The following is a 23,389-nucleotide window of genomic DNA, read 5'->3' as shown; positions in this document are numbered from 1 at the left end:
ACATAAAAAATTAGAACAGGCATTTGGACTATGTATATGACTTATTATAATTCTCACTGTAGAGGGGTGTATATGAATCAGACACTGGTATGAGATTCATTCATCAGTATTTTTAAAGGTTCTCTGATAATTCAAATGAAATTCAAAGTTGAGGACAAGTGATAAACTCCAGATTCATATATAGAAAAACAACCTATATAGAAAGCAGTGGTGGGACTATAAAATCAGCTCTGCCATTAAGTGCATTTGTAGCTTGTTCAGAGGACCACCATTCACTTACTATCATGCATACTCGGCAGCATAAAACTGACTCTATAGAGGATCTGATACCCTCTTCTGACACCTCAATGTTGCCTCTGTTAACCTCCACACTTACATTGTACAGTCACAGATAAACATATAAAAATCAATATTATAAAAGCTGCAATTTTTAATTAAAATCATATAAAATTGCAAAGTCAATGTGAATTTTAAATATAAATAATTATCCCAGTTGATAGATTGCTTAAAAATAGTGAGTGCCTGGATATTATGAATTTAATAATGGTACTGCTGAAGAAAACAGGATTCATAAATACACACCAAATCCAATGAGGATATATCAAAGAATAAATAAAATAAAATAAAAAGAATAAATAAAATCCTTCAAAACAGACAATATAGCACACAAAGCAAGAACTAGACTTGTACACAGGAGAGTTTTCAAATGTATACTAGGAAAATCAGCAATAGAAAATAAGATTAATTAGTTCTCAAGTGCAGCCTCCTCAAGGCACCTTTAATATCCCTGTTCCTAAGGCTATAGATGAATGGATTAAGCATGGGTGTGACCACAGTGTACATCACTTCAGTCATCAAATCCTTTCTGTGGGAAGATGACAGAGCTGAACTAAGATACACTCCAAGGCCTGTTCCATAAAATAGGCAAACTACTGACAGATGAGATACACAGGTAGAAAAAGCTTTAAACTTTGCCCCTGAAGATGAAATTCTAAGAATGGATGACACAATTTTATAGTAAGAGTAAAGGATCCCCAGGATTGGAAAAAATCCAAATACGGCACCAGTAAAATACTCAACAATGTCATTGATGAAATAATCATAACAGATCAGATTAAGAAGTTTAGAAGGATCACAAAAGAAATTGGCAATTTCCACATCCTTGAAATTTGGGTTTTGTATGATAACCAAATTGTGCAGCTGGGAGTCCAGAAAACTAACCAAAAATGAACTCAAAACCAATAAGACACAGAGCTGAGGGGTCATCAGGATTGGATAATGGAGAGGATGGCAGATGGCTACAAACCTGTCATAAGCCATCACAACCAGTAGCATGTCATCTACACAACCAAAAAAGGCAAACACAGACATCTGAGTCAGGCATGCCACATAGGATATGCTTCTTCTATGAGTCTGAATGTTCACGATCATCTTTGGGACTGTGGTAGAAATATATCCTATATCTGCCAAGGACAGGATGCACAGAAAGAAGTACATGGGTGTGTGTAGGTGAGGGTCATTGCTGACAGCCAGGATAATGATCAGGTTCCCAAGCACTGCAACCAGATACACGGATAAAAACAGTCCAAAGAGAACAGGTTCCAGTTCTGGGTTATCTGTGAGTCCCATGAGATAGAATTCTGAGATGAATGTTAAATTTTGTGGCTCTATATTCCTTGGACACCTTGTCAAAAGGAAATATTTATATATAAGAAAAAGGAAACACTTTTTTGTTTGAATTCAGTAATCACAGTAATTACATTGTCTATTTTTATTTTTTATCTTGTTCTGTTTGGAGTTTAGAGAGAATCCTGAAATGTGATGAAGTTAACCTTGAAGTCAAATTGACACTCCTTTCTCAGACTCCCTAGTGCTGAGATTTGAGAAGTGTAGATATAGGCCCACACTGGTGTTTTGGTAGGAACCACTAATTAGATTTGGAAGGGTGTTTTTAAAAAGAGGACATAAAGTTTGGAGAGAGATGTATTGGTGAGGTACTAATGGAAATTCCAGGGGAGGGAGGTTAAGAATGGCTATTATCAGAAAACATCATGTACATGTATGAAAATTTCAAAGAGTAAACCAAAAGTAAATTAAAAATGTCTCAGCACACTTGTCTATACAGACTTTAAGTATTCAGAATTTAAGCATTTTGTAGCTGACAAAACTTCATTTATATGCTGTTTTTACAATGATCCCTTTTATTGGCTGTTTCTGTTGTTCAAAAGAAAAAAAAAAGGAAGGAAAGAAAGAAAGAAAAAAGGAAGTAACCCATAAAAGTCAAACATGTCTTATGTTTAATTCCACAGGATATTTCAAATTTCCCTGATTTCAGTGCTAGTATTAAACACTGATTTAAAGTTGATAGTCTTTTATGAAAATGCATTGATACACATCACATATTGTCTAGGTATTTTATCTTCTATTTTCTGATTTTTAGTCTATGGATATGAGTAAAACATATTAATTTTTTGTCTAAAATAAATTCATAATGATATATGCTTTATCAGATAAGAATATTATATAAACAATGTGAAAAACACACATAATCCAAGTGAAAAATCTCTACCTGTTAACACATTATTACATAATATTTGCATATTTCATGAGTGATTTTATGTATGTTTGTGTTTGCATATGTGTGTAACATAAATATCCTAGTAAAGATCCTACATGATTTCCATATTGTTTTGTCAAATGTACATATTCATGAAACAGCATTGACTAAAAAGCATACTATATTTTCAACTATTAAACAGTTAATACATATGAACTTGAGATCTTCAGCAGTAAGCGTCTCTAATATGAGTGTAAAGAAAAAAATTATATTAAAGTGTAACAACAGAAAAAATCCTTAAGATTCAAAATTCTTATGACTGGTATTTTTCATATTTGTTTTCTCTCACCCTACTGCACAAACAATTGCTTGATTTCATGATTACAAAATAGTGTTTCCAATAACCCTGCCACCATCATGAGATTTTTCTGCACTTACTGAGTTACGTAGTTTCTCTGCTGAGCCATGACCATGAAATACAAATTCACAGACACTTCCTTGCAAGGTGCCCACATAATACTGAAGCCAAACTTGGACTTCAGTTTTAAAATAAATACAATATCAGATGGTGATCTTACTGAGAAGTATGAAGTGACAAAATTGTGAAGGTAAATACTTTTTGACACAAAACAGAAGGGCTATAAATCAACCTGAATATTGACTAATATATATGGTTAAAATCTCAATGCTCAGAGCTCATAATTAGACAAATTGGTATGTGATAGTCCAGTCTCCAGAGACTTCCTAATATTAACTGCAGAAAATCAGTGGTCTTTTCCTCTCCTTAATCTGAGAAAACATTTCTATATATAACTGATATCTTTTATTTGCATGTATTTTCAAAGATCTATTTGCTATTCATTTCCATCTTATGATATATGCGTGCATTATTAAAAACCTACTTTTCCTTTCTTAGTTTTCTCTATTAAGAAATTTTCTACTCACTCTACATACCACCCACAGATCCCAGCTACTCCCTCCTCCCACTCTCAGCCCTCCCTCCCAAGCCACCCCACATCCCCATATCCCCTAAATCAAGGGCTCCCGAGGGGAGTCAGCAGAGTCTGGCACCCTGAGCCTAGGCAAGTTCAAGCCCCTTCCCACTGCACCAAGGCTGCGCAAGGCGTCACACCACAGGTACCAGAGTCCCAAAAGTCTGCTTATGTACCAGGGACAGATCCTGGTCCCCTTGCCTAGGTGCCCCCCCCCAAATAGTTCAAGCCAAAATCTGTCTTCCATATCCAGAGGGCCTAGTTCAGTCCCTTGGCGGCTCCACAACCACTAGTCTACAGTTCATGGGCTTCCACTAGTGTGGCCTGTCATCTTTTCATGTTTTCCCATCATGATCTCGACGTTCCCGGCCTGCAGAATCCCTCCTCTCTCTCATCAATTGGGTTCCCAGAGCTCGGCCTGGTGCCTGGCCGAGGATCTCTGCGTCTGCCTCCATCTGTCACTGGACAAAGGCTCTATGATGACAGTTAGGGTATTCTCTAGACCGGTCACCAGAGTAGACCAGTTCAGACACCCTCTGGACCACTGCCATAAGTCCAAGCTAGGGTCATCCTTGTGGATTCCTGAGAGCCTCCCCAGCACCCTGCCTCTTCCTATTCCCATGATGTCCTCATCTATCATGGTATCTCCCTCCTTGCCCTCCCACTCTGTCTCTTACAGCTCGACTCTCCCATTTCCCTATATTCTCATCCCCCACTCCTCGCCCTCTGCCGCCTACCTCCCCACACTCCCAGGGCTTGTAGATCTCATCTACTTCTTCACTGGGTCATCCACAAGTCCCTCCTAGGGTCTTTCCCTGTTAGCCAGCCTCTCTGGAGCTGTGGGTTGCAGTCCAGCCATCCCTTCCCTCACATCTAGTATTCACTTATGAATGAGTACATACTATGTTTGTTCTTCTGAGTCTGGGTTACCTCACTCAGGATGATATTTTCTAGTTCTATCCATTTGCCTGCAAATTTCATGATATTGTTTTTTTGCGGCTGAGTAGTACTCCATTGTGTATATGTGTGACATTTTCCTTATCCATTCTTCAGTAGAGCGGCATCCAGGTTGTTTCCAGGTTCTTGCAATTACAAATAATGCTGATATGAACATAGTTGAGTGTGTGTAATCATGATAAGATTGAGAATTCCTTGGGGATATGCCCAAGAGTGGTATAGCTGGGTCTTGAGGAAGACTTATTCTCAATTTTCTGAGAAACCACCATAATGATTTCCAGAGTGGCTGTACAAGTTTGCATTCCCACCAACAGTGGAGGAGTGTTCCCTTTGCATCCTCTGCAACATAGGCTGTCTTCAGTGTTTTTGATCTTAGCCATTCTGATAGGTGTAAGATGGTATTTCAGAGTTGTTTTGATTTGCATTTCCCTGATGACTAAGAATGTTGAGCAATTCCTTAAATGTCTTTCAGCCATTTGAGGTTCTTCTGTTGAGAATTCTCTATTAAGCTCCATAGCCCATTTTTAAATTGGATTGTTCAGTATTTTGAAGTCTAGCTTTTTTTCTTTATATATTTTGGATATCAGCCCTCTGTCAGATGTGGGGTTGGTGAAGATCTTTTCCCACTTTGTAGGCTGTTGTTTTGTCTTATTGGCCATGTCCTTTGCTCTACAAAAGCTTCTCAGTTTCAGGAGGTGCCATTTATAAATTGTTGCTCTCAGTGTCTGTGCTACTGGTGTTATATTTAGGAAGTGGTCTCCTGTGCCAATGAGTTCAAGACTACTTCCTCATTTCTCTTCTTTCATGTTCAGTGTAACTGGATTTATGTTGAGGTCTTTGATCCACTTGGACTTGAGTTTTGTGCATGGTGACAGATATGGATCTATTTGCAATCTTCTGCATGTTGATATCTAGTTATGCCAGCACCATTTGTTAAAGATGCTTTCTTTTATCCATGGTGCCGTTTTGATTTCTTTGTCGAAAATCATATGTTCATAAATGTGGATTAATGTCAGAGTCTTCAATTTGATTCCATTGATCCACATGTCAGTTTTTATGCCAGTACCAAACTGTTTTTATTACTATAGTTCTATAGTAGAGCTTGAGGTCAGGGATCATGATGCCTCCAGAGGTTGCTTTATTATACAGGATTCTTTTAGCTATCCTAGGTTTTTTGTTTTTCCATATAAAGTTAAGTATTATTCTTTCCAAGTCTGTGAAGAATTGTGTTGGTATTTTGATGGGGATTGCATTGAATCTGCAGATTGCTTTTGGTAAGATTGCCATTTTTACTATGTTTTCTACCTATCCATGAGCATGGGAGATCTTTCCATTTTATATTATCTTCTTTGATTTGTTTCTTCAGAGACTTAATGTTTTTATCATACAGGCTTTTCACTTGCTTACTTAGAGTTACCCCAAGGTAGTTTATATTATTTGTGGCTATTATAAATGGTGATGTTTCTCTGATTTCTTTCTCAGCCTATTTATCATCTGTATATAGGAGGACTACTGATTTTTTTGAGTTAATCTTGTATCCTTCCACCTTACTGAAGGAGTTTATCAGCTGTATGAGTTCCTTGGTGGAATTTTTGGGGTCATCTATGTATACTATCATATTGTTTGCAGATAGTGAAAGTCTGATTTCTTCCTTTCCAATTTGTATCCCCTTGATCTCCTTTTTTTCTTATTGCTCTAGCTAGAACTTAAAGTACTATGTTTAATTAAGTATGGGGAGAGTGGACAGCCTTGCCTTGTTCCTGATTTTAATGGAATCGCTTTGAGTTTCTCTCCATTTAATTTGATGTTGGTTGTCGGCTTGCTGTAAAATGAATTTATTATGTTTATGTATGCTCCTTGTATTCCTGATCACTCCAGAACCTTTATTATGAAGGGGTGATGGATTTTGTCAAAGGCTTTTTTAGCATCTAATGAGACGATCATGTGGTTTTTTTCTTTCAGTTTGTTTATATGGTATATTACATTGACATATTTTTGTATGTTAAACCATCCTTGCATCCCTGGGATGAAGCCTACTTGATCATGGTGGATAATTTTATGATGTGTTCCTGGATTCAATTAGCCAGTATTTTATTGAGTATTTTTGCACCAATGTTCATGAGGGAGACTGGTCTGTAATTCTCTTTCTTTGTGTCATATTTGTGTGGTTTGGGTATCAAGGTAACTGTAGCCTCATAAAAGAATTTGGTAATGTTCCTTCTGTATCTATGGTGTGGAACAATTTGAAGAGTATTGGTATTAGCTCTTCTTTAAAAATCTTGTAGAATTCTGGGCTGAAACAATCTGGTCCTTGGCTGTTTTTGGTTGGGAGATTTTAATGACTGATTCTATTTCCTTAGGGGTTATTGGTCTATCTAAACAGTTTATCTGGTCTTGATTTAACTTTGGTATGTGTTATCTATCCAGTAAATCGCCCATTTCTTTCAGATTTTCAAGTTTTGTGGAGTACGGTTCTTTGAAGTATAACCTGATGATTCTCTGGATTTTCTTGTCGTCTGTTGTTATGTCTCCCTTTTCATTTTTGTTTTTGTTAATTTGAATACTCTCTCTGCTGCTTGGTTAATTTGGATAAGGGCTTGTCTATCTTGTTGATTTTCTCAAAGAACCAACTCTCTGTTTCACTGATTCTTTGTATTGTTCTCTTTGTTTCTATTTTATTGATTTCAGCCCTCAATTTGACTATTTCCTGGTGACTGTTTCTCCTGGGTGAGTTTACTTCTTCTTGTTCTAGAGCTTTCAGTTGTGCTGTTAAGTCCCTAGTGTGCGATTTCTCCAACTTATTTATGTGGACATTTAGTGTTATGAAATTTCCTTTTAGTACTGCTTCATAGTGTTCTATAAGTTTGGTATGTTGTACATTCATTTTCATTGAATTCTAGGAAATCTTAATTTCTTTCTTTATTTCTTCTTGACCCATTGGTGATTCAATTGGGTATTATTCGATTTCCATGAGATTTTAGGCTTTCTATAACTTTTTTCATTGTTGAAATCTAACTTAAAGCCATTGTTGTCTGATAAGATACAGGAGATAACCCTCCTTCTCAAAGCACAGTAAGTACAGACCTCCCTGAAATAATTTCATTGATAGTATTATGAAATTAACACCATCCATAATAGTCACTAATTTATATTACAAACTGAAACATAATTATTGTAATTTTTATTTATCAATTTCCTAAACTAAAAGATGAGAAACAAAAGCATAAAACTGTTTAAGCAATTTGTGTATAAATGCTGGATTTACAAATATAAATGTTAGGTTTTCTAAGAATAATCACAATAAGTGTTATGGATGCTGAATAGACCATCCTTCAGAGAAGTGGCATCAAGTCTTATTCCTTATACTGTAGATTGACAGGCTGAACATAATCATTAGCACTGTGCACATGATAGAAGTAATTATGCTGTTTCAGAAATGTGATAGAGCTGAACTCAGGTACATCCACAAAATCCTTGTCATTTCATTAAACTTTTCTTGTCAGTTGATTTTATTGCTTGTGCTACTATATCCTATCTGGAAAGTCTGTATCCTTATAAGTTGAAGTGTACTCTTTATGTTTACTTCTAGTAGATTAATGGTAATAGGTCTTAAGGAGGAAGTTCTTGACCCATTTGTAGTAGAATTGTGTAGAGAAAGATAGATAAGATCCAAGTTTTGTTGATCCCCCTATTGAAAATAAGGTTTATTGTACTGTATGTTTATGATGTTGTCTTTTCTCCAACATATATTTATGGTATCTTCATTAAAATTCAGGTTGTTGTAATTGCATGTACTTTATCTCATACTTCAATTCTATTTCATTTATTTGTGTCTTTTTTGTGAAAGTACTATGATGTTTTTATTAATGTACTGTTGTATAATTTGAAATCAAAATATTGTCAGGAAACTAAATATCTAGACTGCATGAACACAATGCCTGTTGCACGTTCCAAGGTGACAAGAAGAAGGTTCATATTCAAAGTAAGAATCATATATCTAAAAATAAAGGAGGGGGAGTAAGAGGTGAAGGGCTGATGGCTATGGTTTGTAGTGCTTCAAATGTTAGAATAATCCCAGAGCCAGATGTCCATAATAGCAAAACCAAGAGTACAGTGTGATGATTGAAGTGTATTGTAACTGTCCCAAAATCCTTAATTTAGGAAACAAACAAGTTTAATTTTCAGAAGACATTTTAGTTTCAAAATGTTTCTTATCCCTACAATGATAACTATAAATTCTTTCTGGCCTTAACAAAATAATATAGCACTTTGGGAGAAAAATGCATCCTAGAAGACCAGCACTAGAAGCCAAGATAGAAAATACCTCTGTGGCCACCACAGCATTGCCCTTGGTGCTTTGGTAGACAGGAAGGAAGGTGACCCAGACACTACAAAAAACCAGCATGCTAAAGGTCAGGAACTTGGCTTCATTAAAAGTATCAGGCAGGTTTCTCACAAGAAAAGCCAGGGTGAAGCTCCCCACTGCCAGGCAGCCCAGGTATCCCAGGACACAGTAAAAAGCAGTGACTGAACCCTTGTTGCACACAATGATGATGTGATCATATTCTGAGTGTGTATCTATGTCAACAAAAGGAGGTGATGTCCCCAGCCATATGCCAAGGGGAATAAGTTGGATCAGAGTGCAGAAGGGAACTATGAAGTTAGGTACTCTTGATATCAACAACCATCTCATCCTTCTTCCTGGAGAAGTAACACTGAATGCCAGAACCACAGTAACAGTTTTGGCTAAGACAGTGGAAAGAGCCACAGTGAACACAGCTGAAAATACTGTCTGCTGTAGAATGCAAGTGGCTGTGTTGGGATAACCAATGAAGAGCAAAGGACAGAGAAAACAGAGGGTGAGGGAGATGAGCAGAATATAGCTAAGTGTTCTATTATTAGCTTTGACAATTGGAGTGGTTCGGTGTTTTACAAAGATCCCAAGAATGGTAACTGCCAGTCCAGAGAAGAACAAGGATAAGGAGGTTAAAATTATCCCCAAGGAATCTTCATAGGATAGGAAGGTCACACTTTTTTGAATGCAGTGAATTCTCTGGATATTGGCATATTGATTATCTCCACACCTCAAACACTGCTCCATATCTGTTGTGAAATAAAACGTTTTGAGGGAAATTTATTAGTAAAGACCAGAAAATGGAGAGATTCCACATTTAGTCATCTCTTGTCACCAAATGAAACCTTCAGTGCTTGGAATGTGTTACATCAAATGGAATTTTTATCAAAAGGGGCTATGTTAACTCCATCAAACAATATAGGCACCTAGGCTACTTTTGCCTCCAAAAACTAAGAGGAAGATCCTCTTTCTGAAGACTATGCCTAGATAATACATTAAACACAGAGAAAATGACAAGTTTCCTAATTAGAACCTCCAGCCCTAATGACTAATGTTGATGGTACTAATGATTACTCTGAAGCCTACCAAAAGAAAATGATGAACACTACCTTAACGACAATCCCAGTACCAAACATGGAGGTCTTGAGGTCTGCACAGACAGACAAAAAGTGACAGACCTGGGTAGGAAGAGGAAATGATGTAGCTGGAATAAGAGAGCCAATGAGAGAACAGAACAGAAAAGGCATATAAACGTGAGTATACAGAAAGAAGCTCTCCTTGGAAGCTGCAGAGTTGGTGAGGTGAGGCTAGCTCGTGGTTCTTCCTATACCCCTGATCTTTCTGTCGGGTTTTAACTAAAATTTCTGGCTCTGTGTTTTTTATTTATTAAGACCATTTAGAAATTCGTCTACAAGTGGCACCCAATGAACTTGGCAAGAATTCATTAAAAAAAAAAATGCTTGTGGGCTTACAGGGCCCCTGACTCAGTCATAGTTGAAAAGGTCAGGCCAGAGCACATGATTAGAGTCTCTTTGGCTTTCTTTCTCATGGTGGGTGGTGTGGTCTCTCTCTCTGGATTCCCATTTTGGACTGCTACCACACTAGGTAGCTGCCTTGAAAATCTCTTGGACTTCTACTGTTCTATGCAATGACAAACTTGGTAAGTCAATTAAGATATCTTAAAGAGTGAAATTAGTTAAAAAAATTTTTTCCCACATTAAAAATGGGAAACGTCTTTACTATGGAAGGAATTTTGTCACTGATAACACATAAGGCAGTCTGAAAGTGGAACAATTAAATTAGAGTATAATTAATATTGATGTGATGCACGTAATATCAATTATAAATATTATTTGCTTGATTATTTTCATTTTAGCATTAAAATGGTTGGTCAATTTAAGTAATAAGATAAAAGCTTTAGACAAACCTGTTAAAATGAATCATAGAGAAATTCAGACCTAGACAGGAGAATTTAAAGGTGAACCTAAATCAGTGTTGACTTTAGAAAAACTGTTAAAATGAATTATAGAGAAATTCAGACCCAGACAGAAGAATTTAAAGGTGAAATTATTTTAGGATTGAATTATACAGTTACAGAGAGACAGCCTGTTTTCAAACAAACAAAATTAATCTATCTGGTAACCTTACAGGAAATACCTCCTCAAGGGCATGTACAAGCTAATTGGATTCCAGTGCAAATGTTAGGTTTAAGGAGATTTAAACTAGCTATAGTATCATATGGCATTCATTCTTCATTTGTAAAGCAGATGTTAAACTTTTGGTGAATTTGTGTAGAATTATCTTTCATGACTGCAAAGAATTAATTACAGCTGACCTAGATGCTGGAGCACAATTTCAATGGACAAATTGGTTTAAAGAGGAAGCTAAAACAATAGAACAACAACATAGGACCAGAGGTGTGGATATTTCCAAGGATCAGCTACTTGGAGAAGGCAATTACCCTGATATGCAAAGACAATATTTATAAATTTATGCCACATGGCAGCCATGAATGCATGGGACAGAATTGAGAAGGCAGGGATGAAAATTGAATCATTTACAAAAGTTATACAAGGCCAGAAAGAATCTTTCATGGATTTCTTACAAATGCTGTCTTCAGCAGTAAATAGAAGGACACGAAATTCAGAAGCTAGTCAGATAATAATTGAATCTTTGGCTTTTGGGAATGCAAATTCAGCATGCAAAACAATAACCAGGCTTTAAAATGCAAGATCAGTACCCTTGGAGGTTCCGATCAGGGACACAATTAATATTCAGTCTCATGACCATGATGATATGTCGATAGGAGACGTGATATGAAAAACTTTGAGGAAAAATAATAATGTCAGATGTTTCAGTTGTATTAACCAAGGTCATTAGAAAAGGGAGTGTAAACAGGGCTTTCCTAGAAAGAATGTTTATTCAAGGAATAGTGCCAACAGAATGCTTCTCCCTTCTGGATTATACAGAATATGTGGTAAGGGAAAACATTGGACCAATGAATGTAGATCAACAAGGGACAGATAAGGTAATCCTTTGCCTTTGCCATCATGCAATTCTAAGAGGAACCTCATGCAGGACCCCATTACAAATTCAGTTCAGACTTTTCCTGCCATAGTAGAAGAAACCCCTTCTGAGAGCAAATAAATAACCAAATGCATATTGGAATAAACCAGGCTGTTCATGATGATATAACAGGTGTAGCAGAGAGAACAGGAAATTCAGGAGAAACCATAAGGCGAATTTGGCAAACTACTATAAATGAACAAAGAACAAAATGAAAAGTACAAATAAATGTTGTTCTCTTGGAAGGATTGGTAGATACAGGTGCAGATGTTACAATAATTGCACCAGAATTTTGGCTTCCAAATTGGCCTCTTCAGGAGGTAAATGTTCAGCTGTTAGGGATTCGAACATTACCTCAGTGAAACAGAGTGCAAGATGGCTTGAATGTATAGGTCCAGAAGGACAGAAAGGAAAATTAACGCCATCAATGGCAAACATAGCTATGAACTTAAGGGATCATGATCTATTACAACAATGGAATACCAAGATTAACAATCCCCAACTTCATAAACAAACCATAAACTAACACATGTTTCTGAGAGAAATGTTAGGAGGTATCGAAATTAACACAAGTCACTGGCCATTCAGATTGTCTAAGAACAGGGCACAATAACTGCTGATCTTTCAAAGACACCAACAACTCAACTTTTAAAATGGTTTACAGATAAGCCTTTATGGGTTCAGCAATAGCCTTATCAACAGAAAAACTGCAGGCCTTGGAAGATATGGTATAAGGGCAGTTAAATGCTCAGCTGATTGAAGAATCAGCCAGCCCTTGGAATTCTTCTGTTTTTGTTATTAAAAGATATCTGGTAATAGAGAATGGTAACAGACCTAAGAGCAGTTAACAAAGTAATTCAGCCAATGGACTCTCTACACTCTGGAATTTTTTTGCCTACTTCATTACCTAAATGATGGCCTCTTATAGTTATCAATTTAAAAGATTGTTTCTTTTCAATACCCTTACAAAAAAAGAGAGAAAGATTTGACTTCACAGTGCCTACTTATAATGATTCTCAGCCAGTCAAGAGATATCAATGGAGGGTTCTCCCATTAGCAAATGTTGAATAGCACAACCCTGTGCCAATATTTTGTACAACAGCCATTGTAAGTAATACATAAATAATTTCCTAAATTTATAATTTATCATTACATGGACAGTATTTTACTAGCTGATTCAAATGCAGATACTGTAGAAAGAATATTTGAAGAAGTAAAGAAAATTTTGCCTTGTTAGAATTACAAATTTAACCTGAAAAGATACAAACAGAAGATTCTATTATTTATGTGGGATACCAAACAGGTCCACAAAAATTAGACCCTAAAAGGTGCAAATTAGAAGAGATCAATTACGGGTTTTAATGCCATTCAAAGTTTATTTGAAGACATTTCCCATCTATGAACTGTTGTTGAGGTAAAAAAGGATGAACTGAGTAATTTCTTTAAAACCTTAGGAGGTGACAAGGACTTAAATAGTCCAAGAGAATTATCAGGTGAAGCTGAGAGAGAATTGGCCTTGGTGGAAAAGAAAGTACAGGAAGGACACGTGGATTGTATGGATCCAAAGGTTGATTGAATTTTGGTTATTTTACCCTGTAAGCATTCTCCTACAGGAATTTTAATGCAGAGGGAAAACATTTTATTTTAATGGATATTTCTATGATATAAACAGAGTAAAAAATTACAAACTTACATGGAAAGATATCTGATTTGATTTCAAAAAGAAAATTGAGACTTTGTCAATTCAGCAGGAATAGACTCAGAAGAAATTGTAGTATCTTTAAATAAGGATGGCATAAACAAATTATGGGCTGAAAGTGAACCTTGGCAAAGATCTTGCAGTAATTTTTAGGAGAGATACCCTAAATGTGATAGAATTCAACTTATAAAGAGAGTTGATTGGATTCTGCCTCAAATTCCTTGGGAAACACCCATATTTAAAGCTCATACATTTTATATATATGTGAACAAACAAGGAAAGGCATGTTACAAGTCAGAAAATTTAAGTAAAGTGGTTCAAAATCCTTATAATTTGGTTCCAAAATTGGAAGTGTATGTTATTCTGTTGGTATTAATGAATTTTTCTGAACCTGTCAACATAGTTACTGACTCTCAGTATTCTGAAAGGGTGGTCTTACATATTGAGACTGAAGAATTTGTCCCTGATGAGTCATAATTAACTTTGTTTTTTATTCAGTTACAAGACATAATCAGGAATAGGAAGCAGCCCTTATATATAAGTCACATCTGATCCCATATAAGTTTGCCAGGCCTTCTAGCAAAAGGTAATGATGAAATTGATAAACTATTGTTAGGAAATGTGCTTGTGGCCTAAGAATTTCATTAAAAAAATCATGTCAGTAGTAAAGGTTTAGCAATGGATTTTTCCATAACCTGGCAACAAGCCAAGAAATTGTAAGGAAATATCCTACTTGTTCTTTTTACAATCAGATTCCACTACCAGCAGGATGTGACATGAAGGGTACTCCAAGAATGAAATCTGGCAGATGGATGTGTTTCACTTTGCAGAATTTGTAAAATGCAGAAATGTGTATACCACACCATAGATACTTATTCAGGATTTCAATGAGCAACTGCTCTGAGTTCTGAAAAAGCTGATTCAGTAATCACACATTTTCTAGAAGTTATGGCCATCATGGTTATACCTGCACAAATAAAAACTAGCAATGCTTCAGCCTATGTCTTGTAAAATGAAGCAGTTTTTTGCCTATTACAGTATAAAACATATTACAAGTATAGCACATAATCCTACAGGCCAAGCAGTCATAGAATGATCCAGGTGAACTCTAAAGGATATGATAAGTAAACAGAAAGGGGTAACAAAGACCCCCCAGAAATAGATTACATAAGGCTCTATTAATTTTGAATTTTCTCAGTGTTAATGAGAAAGGAACAACAGCTGTGGAAAGACAATGCATAATAGAAACAACTACATAATTAAATCAGCCTAGATTCTTTAAAGATGTGCTAACCTCAGAATGGAAACCAGGATATGTACAACATTGGGGATGAGATTTTGCTTTTGTTTGTATAGGAGAAGTAAAGCTATGAACACCATCAAGATTGATTTGAACTAGAGTCCTCTTAGTTAGAAGAGGTGATAGTTCACGGCACAGCATGACCATCCAATTTAAACTAAATTATACTACTAACAAATGCTTTTCATTTAATCAGATATAACTTGCCAAAAGGAAACCTTTCCATTGTTAGGCTGCGGGAAGGGTTTTTTTTCTTTTTCTTTCAGGATAATGAAGGGTAAATAATCTGAAGAACACAGGTCAAATGAGACTTTTGAAGAAAAAGGACAAATTATCTAAAAAAAATGTCCCAAGAAAAAGGATAAATTGGCCTATTGGTATATCACATGTAGAATTTCATAATTCTGCCTAAATTTTTGTTTCTGTTCTTCTCTACAGAGACAACACAAATGTTGTTATGTAGTCCCAGTTCAATTAAAAACTAAAGCTGGCTTTGAATTTGGAGAGCAGCTCCCTCCTTCTCTACACCCAAGCATGTTTGTTAAAAGGAAAATGCAAAAATCTCTGTATCATGTCAGAAGAAAGAGCCATCTGATATGGGACAGAAAAAAACCAAAAATTAGGGACTATTCTATTGCCACTAACCTCAATTGTTTGGTTCTATTTTGACTCTTTAAACTTTTTATTTATTTATTTATAACTTTATTGTTTAATTTAATTTTACATATCAGCCACGGATTGCTTTGTTCTCCCCCCTCGAACACCCCCTGCCTTCCCCCCAAGCCCACCCCCCCCATTCCCATCTCCTCCATGGCAAAGAGGGGCTGATACAGGGACACTAGCCTCAGCCTGGGAGGAGGGGACTAGACCTGCCTGGACTGAATCTACCTAGTTAAACTCTTCTTAAGGAATGACTTTCATATCAAAATTTATAAGGTTAATATATATATATATATATATATCATACTTTTGTTATGATATTAATGGTCATATAGAGTACTAATTCTAGAAAAAGGCTTCATTTAGCTGCCTATACATGTTTTTGTATTGGAGTCTCTATCACTTTTCTGCAGGGAATCAAGACCAGGCCTAAGAGCAATTTTGAAATCTCAGAAAGATAACGGGGGCCCCCAAGGATGATTCCACATGCACAATAATATCACTAAGCTGACAAATATCACCCAAAGATCAGCTTTGGACTACAAACTGCTCAGGACAATTTCAAGATGGCCAGCTAAGATGATCCAGCCTCACAGACTGCTTGAACAAGATCTTGAGATAAGCTCTACACTTTCAAATTATTCAGAGACTGGACAACAAATGATAAAATTTCCTCTCCCAGAACTTGATAATTAACCCCAAATTTTTCTTTTCAGGATCCGCTAAAGATGTCGTTGCCCACAAACAGCAGGAAGCAATTTTAAGAACATGACGTACACATTTACAAGATGTGGGGCAGGTGGTGTATGGTCTTTCAATGGGTTTTGGGTTTGGGATACTTGTCATTGTTTAGGATGGTTGGTTACAAGTTGTTATTGCTAATTGTCAGGAAAAATACTAAACAAAGGAGATTAGATTTAAGGTTTTTGTTTGGAAAAAAAAAGAGACATAGAAATGATAGAATAAAGGTTAGATTATTGAATCTACTCCTAAAAGAAAAAAGACAGGATATAGACACAACATAGATAAAAGGTAAATTATTGAATCTACTTTTAACATGCAACTAATAGTCTTAAAATATTTTACATTGGATTGGATTTTTGTATATTGCATACAAATTATATATATATATATATATATATATACTAATTTGAGATTTATTTTATTAGAAAATGCTATACATGTATTTTAATCTTGTTCAAAGTACTGTATCTAATTAGTTAATTTAACAATGTTATAGAATTGGTTAATCCTTGAATGTTATTATTACCAACTATTAGGATATAAAGTAATGAAAGTTAGTAGTTAGACATTACAATCGAACTTATAGTCATACTAGATATGTTCTCAAGGTCAAGCAGAGATATATTTTAGATAGACAATTCATCCACAAACACTTCAGAGATCTACAGAATATGGTATATGGCATTTAACTTGTGTAATAATAGGGTTTTTTTTTTTTAACTATGAGACATGTCTGCTCCTGGTATCACCAATGGCTTCTGGTGTGCAGAGGAACAGTAGGTGAAACAGTTTTTCTTGGAGGAGTAATTAGGATGACAGAGTTTGGCCTCTCAATGGATTTTTACAAAGAAGATGAAGCCACCCACAAACCAAGAAGAATGGGATGCGGAGAAGAATAAGATGCAGAGCAGAGTGGAGAAGGATGTGATGCAGAGATGAAACCACCCACTAGCCGAGAAGAATGGGAAGCTGAATTCCAAAAACACCAGCAATTTCCAGAACTTAAAATCCTGAATCATGACAGGACACTGGTGGAATTCAAGTTTATCTGGTATATGGAATACTCACACCGAATGTGAGGTCGAGCTGTAGGCCTGGCTTACATCCAACTTCAAAGAGATTCTGTCCGGCATGTTAAGCCTGTGGGCCAAAGATGTTGGCTTAATCAGCAGAGAAACCTCAGGTGACTGTCCAGGAAGCTGGCTGTTTCGTCATAACTAACTTTTTGGAAGTCACTTGTTTGTACTTCCTGTTTTATTGGTAATATTATTTCCTCCTCTGGTCTTTGAGGGAGTTGAAGATTAGATAGTTGTAGTTACAGTTTTCCTTGTTAAGAAATTCAGAAAATAAACTCACTAAGAGGTGTTAAGTGTATAAATTTGAAAGACATCATAAGATAGTTTTCTGTTGGTAATATAAGTTAGGATAGAAAGTGAATTAGATACATTTTGAATTCACCAAAATAGGATAGATAATGGAATATTTTCTCTGAATTTGTCAAATGTAACTGGACTAGACATTGTTGATGTATTTATTACTTGTACATATTGTATATAGTAATTGTTTTTATTGTATGTAGTTTTTCTCATATTAGTTTTAAGTTTTTTATTTTAATTAGACAGAAAGGGGAAATGTGGTAATATTTTATTTGTGCTAAAATGTGGTGATATTTTTATTTGTGCTTTCTTTAATTAATAAAGCTTGCTTGGAGATCAGAGGGAATGGCAATCCATTATAAGTAAACAAAGAAGTCAGTAATGGTAGCAAATTCCCTTAATCCTATCAGTTAGTATGCAGAATCTCTGTGTGTTCAAGGTGACACTAGGGAACAGAGGCATGTGTGGTGACACATGCTTTTAATCCCAGTACCAACCATGGAGATCTCAAGGTCTGTACACACAGACAGAAAGTGACAGAGCTGTGTAGGAAGAGGAAGTGATGTAGCTGAGATAAGATAGCCATTGAGTGAACAGAACAGAAAAGGCATATAATGTGAGTATACAAAAAGAAGCTCTCCTTGGAAGCTGCAGAGTTGATGAGGTGGGGTCAGCTCATGGTTTGTCCTATTCCTCTGATCTTTCTCTTGGGCTTTAACCCAAATTTCTGGCTCTGTGTTTTTTTATTTATTAAGACCATTTAGAAATTCATATACAATACTGTTCTGGTAATGGAATGCATCAATAAAATGATAGCTAGCAACATTCTGCTATCCTCCTCAGCAGTCATCAAAAAGCTTCATCCTGCAGTAGATTGAACAAATACAAAGACCCAGAACTAGACAATATGCAGAGAGTGTGAAAACTTAGCATGTTCTGTACTAAATGAGATATCTATCAAATCCTCCCCTCAGGGCTCAAGGGTATTTGCTGAAGAAGAAGCTGAAAGAGTGTAAAAGCCAATGGGGATGGAAGGCACCAAGAAACAATTGTCTTATAGGCACAAAAGGACTGACATGTATAAGAATTCAACCTGTGGCAGCATGCACAGGGCTGGCACAGGCCTAAGCAACATGGGGAATCCATGCTGAGAAGGGAAGCAGACACAAGTCTCTATATAACCCAGAATCTATCTACAATTAATAATTATCATAAAGGAAAAATTAATTTTCTCCAATAGAGTGCCATTAGGTATACAAAACTTATTTAAGTGCAGACTTTTTGCCCAGAAATAAATAAATAGCAAGAAACAAACTACGATGTTTTTTAGATTTGTGTTTGTTTTATTTATTTACTTTTGTTGTTGTTGTTTTGGTTTGGTTTTTGGGTTATTTTTTCATCTCATAAAGCTTTGTCTGGTCATTTGTTTCTTTTTTGTCTTACAGGTATTTTGCTTGCATGTCATGGTTTCTGATTATGTGCTTTTATGGGATTTCTCAGTGTGTGAATGTATGTATCTCTACATGTTCTTGTGAATTTTTATGACTCTATTCTTTCTATTTATTTTGTCTTATTCTGGTTTGTTTAGCTTACTTTTCTTTCTTTATTTTTTCTTTTGCATTTCCCTTTGTTCTCTAATAAAAGATAAAAAGAAAAGTGTGAATTTAGGTGAATAGAGAGGTGGAGAGAATCTGGGAGAAGTTGGAAGAAGATAAAAACATTAACAGATTATTTAATGTAAAAATATATTTAAAAAACAAAAACCTTAATTTTTATAAACTTTGTTACTAAAAGGTCTGAAAATAAATATAAGAATTACAAACCAAAATTAAGCATACAAAAAGCATATACAATATAATGTACTTAAATACAGTTATAATTTATATTGGAAACAGAAACTGAAAAGTTTCACATCACATTTTACACTTTTAGAATTTAATATATTTTACTCACTCACTCATCACAAAAAAACCAAAAAAAAAAAAACATTACAGAATTAAAAAGAGAGAAAAGTTTCAGTAGAGTCTTTTAAAAACAAAAGATCCTGGAGCATTGTACTTCAACTTCTAAAACACCACAGATGCCAGTGTAGGGTACTCCATCATGCAAAACTATCTGCATCATTGAAGAAGAAAGAAAAACTTTTCAAGACATAAACAGTCGAAATACTTTATGTACACTAAGCCTGATCTACAGAAAACACTAGAAGTAATACTTTAGGCTGAAGAGAGGAATTAGCATACCAAAGAGTGTGTAGAAAGAAAGAAAGGTAAAACTATAATTATTGAAGTAAAAATATGACTAAGGACAAAGGTAGAATAAAAGCATCAAGATGACAGCAATCTACTCACATCTTTTAGTAACTTTAAATGGTAAAGGATTCAACTCCCCAGCCAAAAGACACTGAAAGTTCAATGAACAGGAAACAAAATACATCCTTTCATTATCTACAAGAAATCCAATGCGTCTTCAGAGTTAGTCACCACCATAGAATCAAAAGACTGGAAAAAAATTTTCAATCAAATGAGACCAGGAAACAAGCTGGTGTCAATTTCCTAAAATCTTTTTTTTTTTTTTTTTTTTTTTTTTTTTTTGGTTTTTCGAGACAAGGTTTCTCTGTGTAGCTTTGCGCCTTTCCTGGAGCTCACTTGGTAGCCCAGGCTGGCCTCGAACTCACAGAGATCCGCCTGGCTCTGCCTCCCGAGTGCTGGGATTAAAGGCGTGCGCCACCAACGCCCGAGGGACTTCAAACAAAATTCATCAGAAGATATGAAATAGGATACTTGATTCTGGACAAGGGACCAATAAGCCAAGGAAACATTACAATCTGAAGCACATGAAATCTACACACTGATAAACCCAATTTCTAAAATAATATATTACTAGAAATTAAGGGACTGTTTGACTTCAATTCAGTATTATTGATTTCAGTATCTTGCATTGTCAAACACACAGCTCATCTGGACAAAAATAAATGGAGAGAAACAAGATCTAAATGACACTGTATATCAAATGTCCCTCACTGATACTCCAGACAAAAGACTAAAAAATATAAATTGCATCCAGCAGCCCATGGAAGTTTCTATAAAATCGATGACAAGACAAAACAAAAGCCAGTAATACAATAAAATTTCAATAACTCCACTGATTCTGTCTGTTCAAAATATAATTATACAGTAAATAACAAAAAACAATATAGTAATAAAAACCTCTAGAAAATATATAAACTTATAGAGATTATATGATACACTCTCAAAGGATGAATGTTTCATGAAACAAACAAGAAAAAAGTTAAATGTTCTTGGATACACATAGAAAAGAAAACACAAGGCTGGCGGTGGTGGCGCATGCCTTTAATCACAGCACTCGGGAGGCAGAGCCACGAGAATCTCTGTGAGTTCAAGGCCAGCCTGGGCTACCAAGTGAGTCCCAGGAAAGGCACAAAGCTACACAGAGAAACCCTGTCTCGAAAAACCAAAAGAAAAAAAAAAAGAAAAAAAGAAAGAAAAGAAAACACAAAACAGCAAATATCTTGGAATTGCTAAAAGCAGTGCTCTGAGAGAAATATACATGCCTGGAAAAAATGAAAAAATATTGTACAAGTATATCTCTTAATTTTTAAATTACAGAATTAGGTAAAACAAAAAGCAAACAGTCCTAAGTCCAGTATTTTGGACTATATATTAAAAATCTGTACAGAAACTAGTGTAAGTGGAACACAAACAGCAAATGAAACTAAAAGCTGGGTCTTCAAAAAGAAAACAATCTTGACAGTATCTTATCAGAATTAAACAAACACACAAAAGAAATCTAATAAATAAAAATCACAAATAATTAGGAAAATGTTATAATAAACATCAACGAACTTTACAATGTTATGAGGGAATACTTAACAGCCTACAAGTTATTACACTGAAAAAAGCTTAAGGAAGGAAATGAATTTCTATACAGATCTGAATGACCAAAGGAAATCTAAGAAGCAATGAACAATGTAAACACACAAACTCAAATTAGTTGACTGTCCCAGGAATTAAAAAGCCTTCATTATAAAAGGGCTCTGTTTCAAAATTAAAATCTAACATATTTTCAGATAAGACTTTCAACCATTTTTATTTATGAAAATTTTCAATATGCAGAATCATTTTTTTTTCAGTTTGCTGACTGATATAGACAGAATAGGATGGAATAGAGCACAGAATTTTCAGTTTGGGTTGGGCATAAAGATAGGAGATGGTTTAAGTGAAATGAAATTAGATGAATACAATGTATTGGGCTGGCATTCAGATATATGTATAGGCTTGTGCCTAGAACTGAGGATAGTGCAAGCGAGGTTGTCCAGTCCAGACCATAATTTATTATTAAATATAAAATTTTACTTCTGAATAATTACTTCAGTAATTATTCAAAAGATAGAAATAGAAGGAATACTTGCAAACCGCTTCAATTACATCAGAATTATTCTAATAACAAAGTGGGGAGAAAACTTTACTCCAGTAATGAAAAAGTAATTATAAACCAATATTACTAGTAAAATTAATTTCAAACTCTCAATAAGACAATGTAAAACAAATATCAGCAAAAAGCGAACATCAAGTTGCCTTTTCTAAGATATGCAAGTCAATAAAAAAGTACATTATACAAATAGACTTATATAAAAATATCATGATCACCAAGTACTTGTGTAAATGCCATTAATAAAAATCAGCCTGCCATGCTTAAAGATCTAGGGAGGACATTATATATGGAGACATACTGCAACTTGATTAAGAATATATTTTGACAAGACCGAAGCCAATATTGTTCTAAAAAGGAAAAAATAAAACCATGCTACTATAATTAGGAAAAAGTTCACAATGTATACTCTCTCTTAATTACTGTGTACAGATACATTATAGGCAGAGAAAGAAATGTTGAACATGCTTTCATTCACATTCAAGTTTCACAAGATAAAAATTCAAAACTAAGATTCCCTTATGCATCACATGTAAGCACTACACCAACCCAGATTTTGGACATCTTGTATCAGGTTCTATTCAGATAAGTCTACCTCATCCTCTCCTCCACATGACTTTCCCAACCTTCAGATCTACACAAGGACCCACATCCATTGTCCTGGTCTATTCTGAATAACCAATCAGCTTTACTCCAGAATTCATGATCTGGACACAACCCATGTCTGCCTTCCACAACCTATATATCCCTTGGATATTGCACCAAAATTCTCTGCCCAGATAGATCCTATACAACTTGTAAACATTTCTAGACAGATGAGCCTGCCTGATCCTCTTCTTCATACTCCAAACCGAACCCCCAGATCAAACCTGGGCCCAATCCATTGTTCTGGTCTGGCCTGGATCATCCCTCTTTCACTATTCCCTGTTCTAGACACAACTCTGTACATATATCATGAATGCCAGCCCAACATGTGGTGTCCATATTATTTCAAATCCAATTAAGCTTTCTGCAGTCTTTATGCTCAACCCAAACTTCACATTCTGTGCTCTATTCCATCCTACTCTGTCTATGTCAGTCAGCAAACTGAAAAAATGATTCTGCATACACTGAACTCATCATAAAAATACAAATAAAATAAAAAAAGATCAAAGCAGTATCCCATCCACTCTGAATTCATCAGTCTAACAGAAATGGTCTCAAACAAGAATTACCCAGATAAAATATGGGAC

General features: G+C 35.4%; 2 protein-coding genes across 2 annotated transcripts in view; both read right to left on the bottom strand.

The window, feature by feature from the left end:
• Positions 1-741: 741 nt before the first annotated feature.
• On the bottom strand, positions 742-1,644 carry LOC102912807 (olfactory receptor 7E24-like). The gene has a single exon (XM_016007945.2). It carries the CDS (start codon positions 1,627-1,629, stop codon positions 742-744), a length of 888 nt encoding a protein of 295 aa, XP_015863431.1. The 5' UTR covers positions 1,630-1,644.
• Positions 1,645-8,680: 7,036 nt separating this feature from the next.
• The window catches only part of LOC143269144 (vomeronasal type-2 receptor 116-like), a 66,209-nt gene continuing 51,500 nt past the window's right edge, over positions 8,681-23,389 (bottom strand). Inside the window, exon 7 of the mRNA XM_076553831.1 lies at positions 8,681-9,609. Within this exon, the coding sequence (XP_076409946.1) occupies positions 8,681-9,609 (929 nt within the window). The remainder of the gene's footprint in view (positions 9,610-23,389) is intronic.

Source organism: Peromyscus maniculatus, chromosome 17, assembly GCF_049852395.1.
Source record: "Peromyscus maniculatus bairdii isolate BWxNUB_F1_BW_parent chromosome 17, HU_Pman_BW_mat_3.1, whole genome shotgun sequence".
NCBI lineage: Eukaryota > Metazoa > Chordata > Mammalia > Rodentia > Cricetidae > Peromyscus > Peromyscus maniculatus.
Note: the sequence above shows the minus strand (reverse complement) of the source record. Positions and strands in the feature narration are given on the sequence as shown.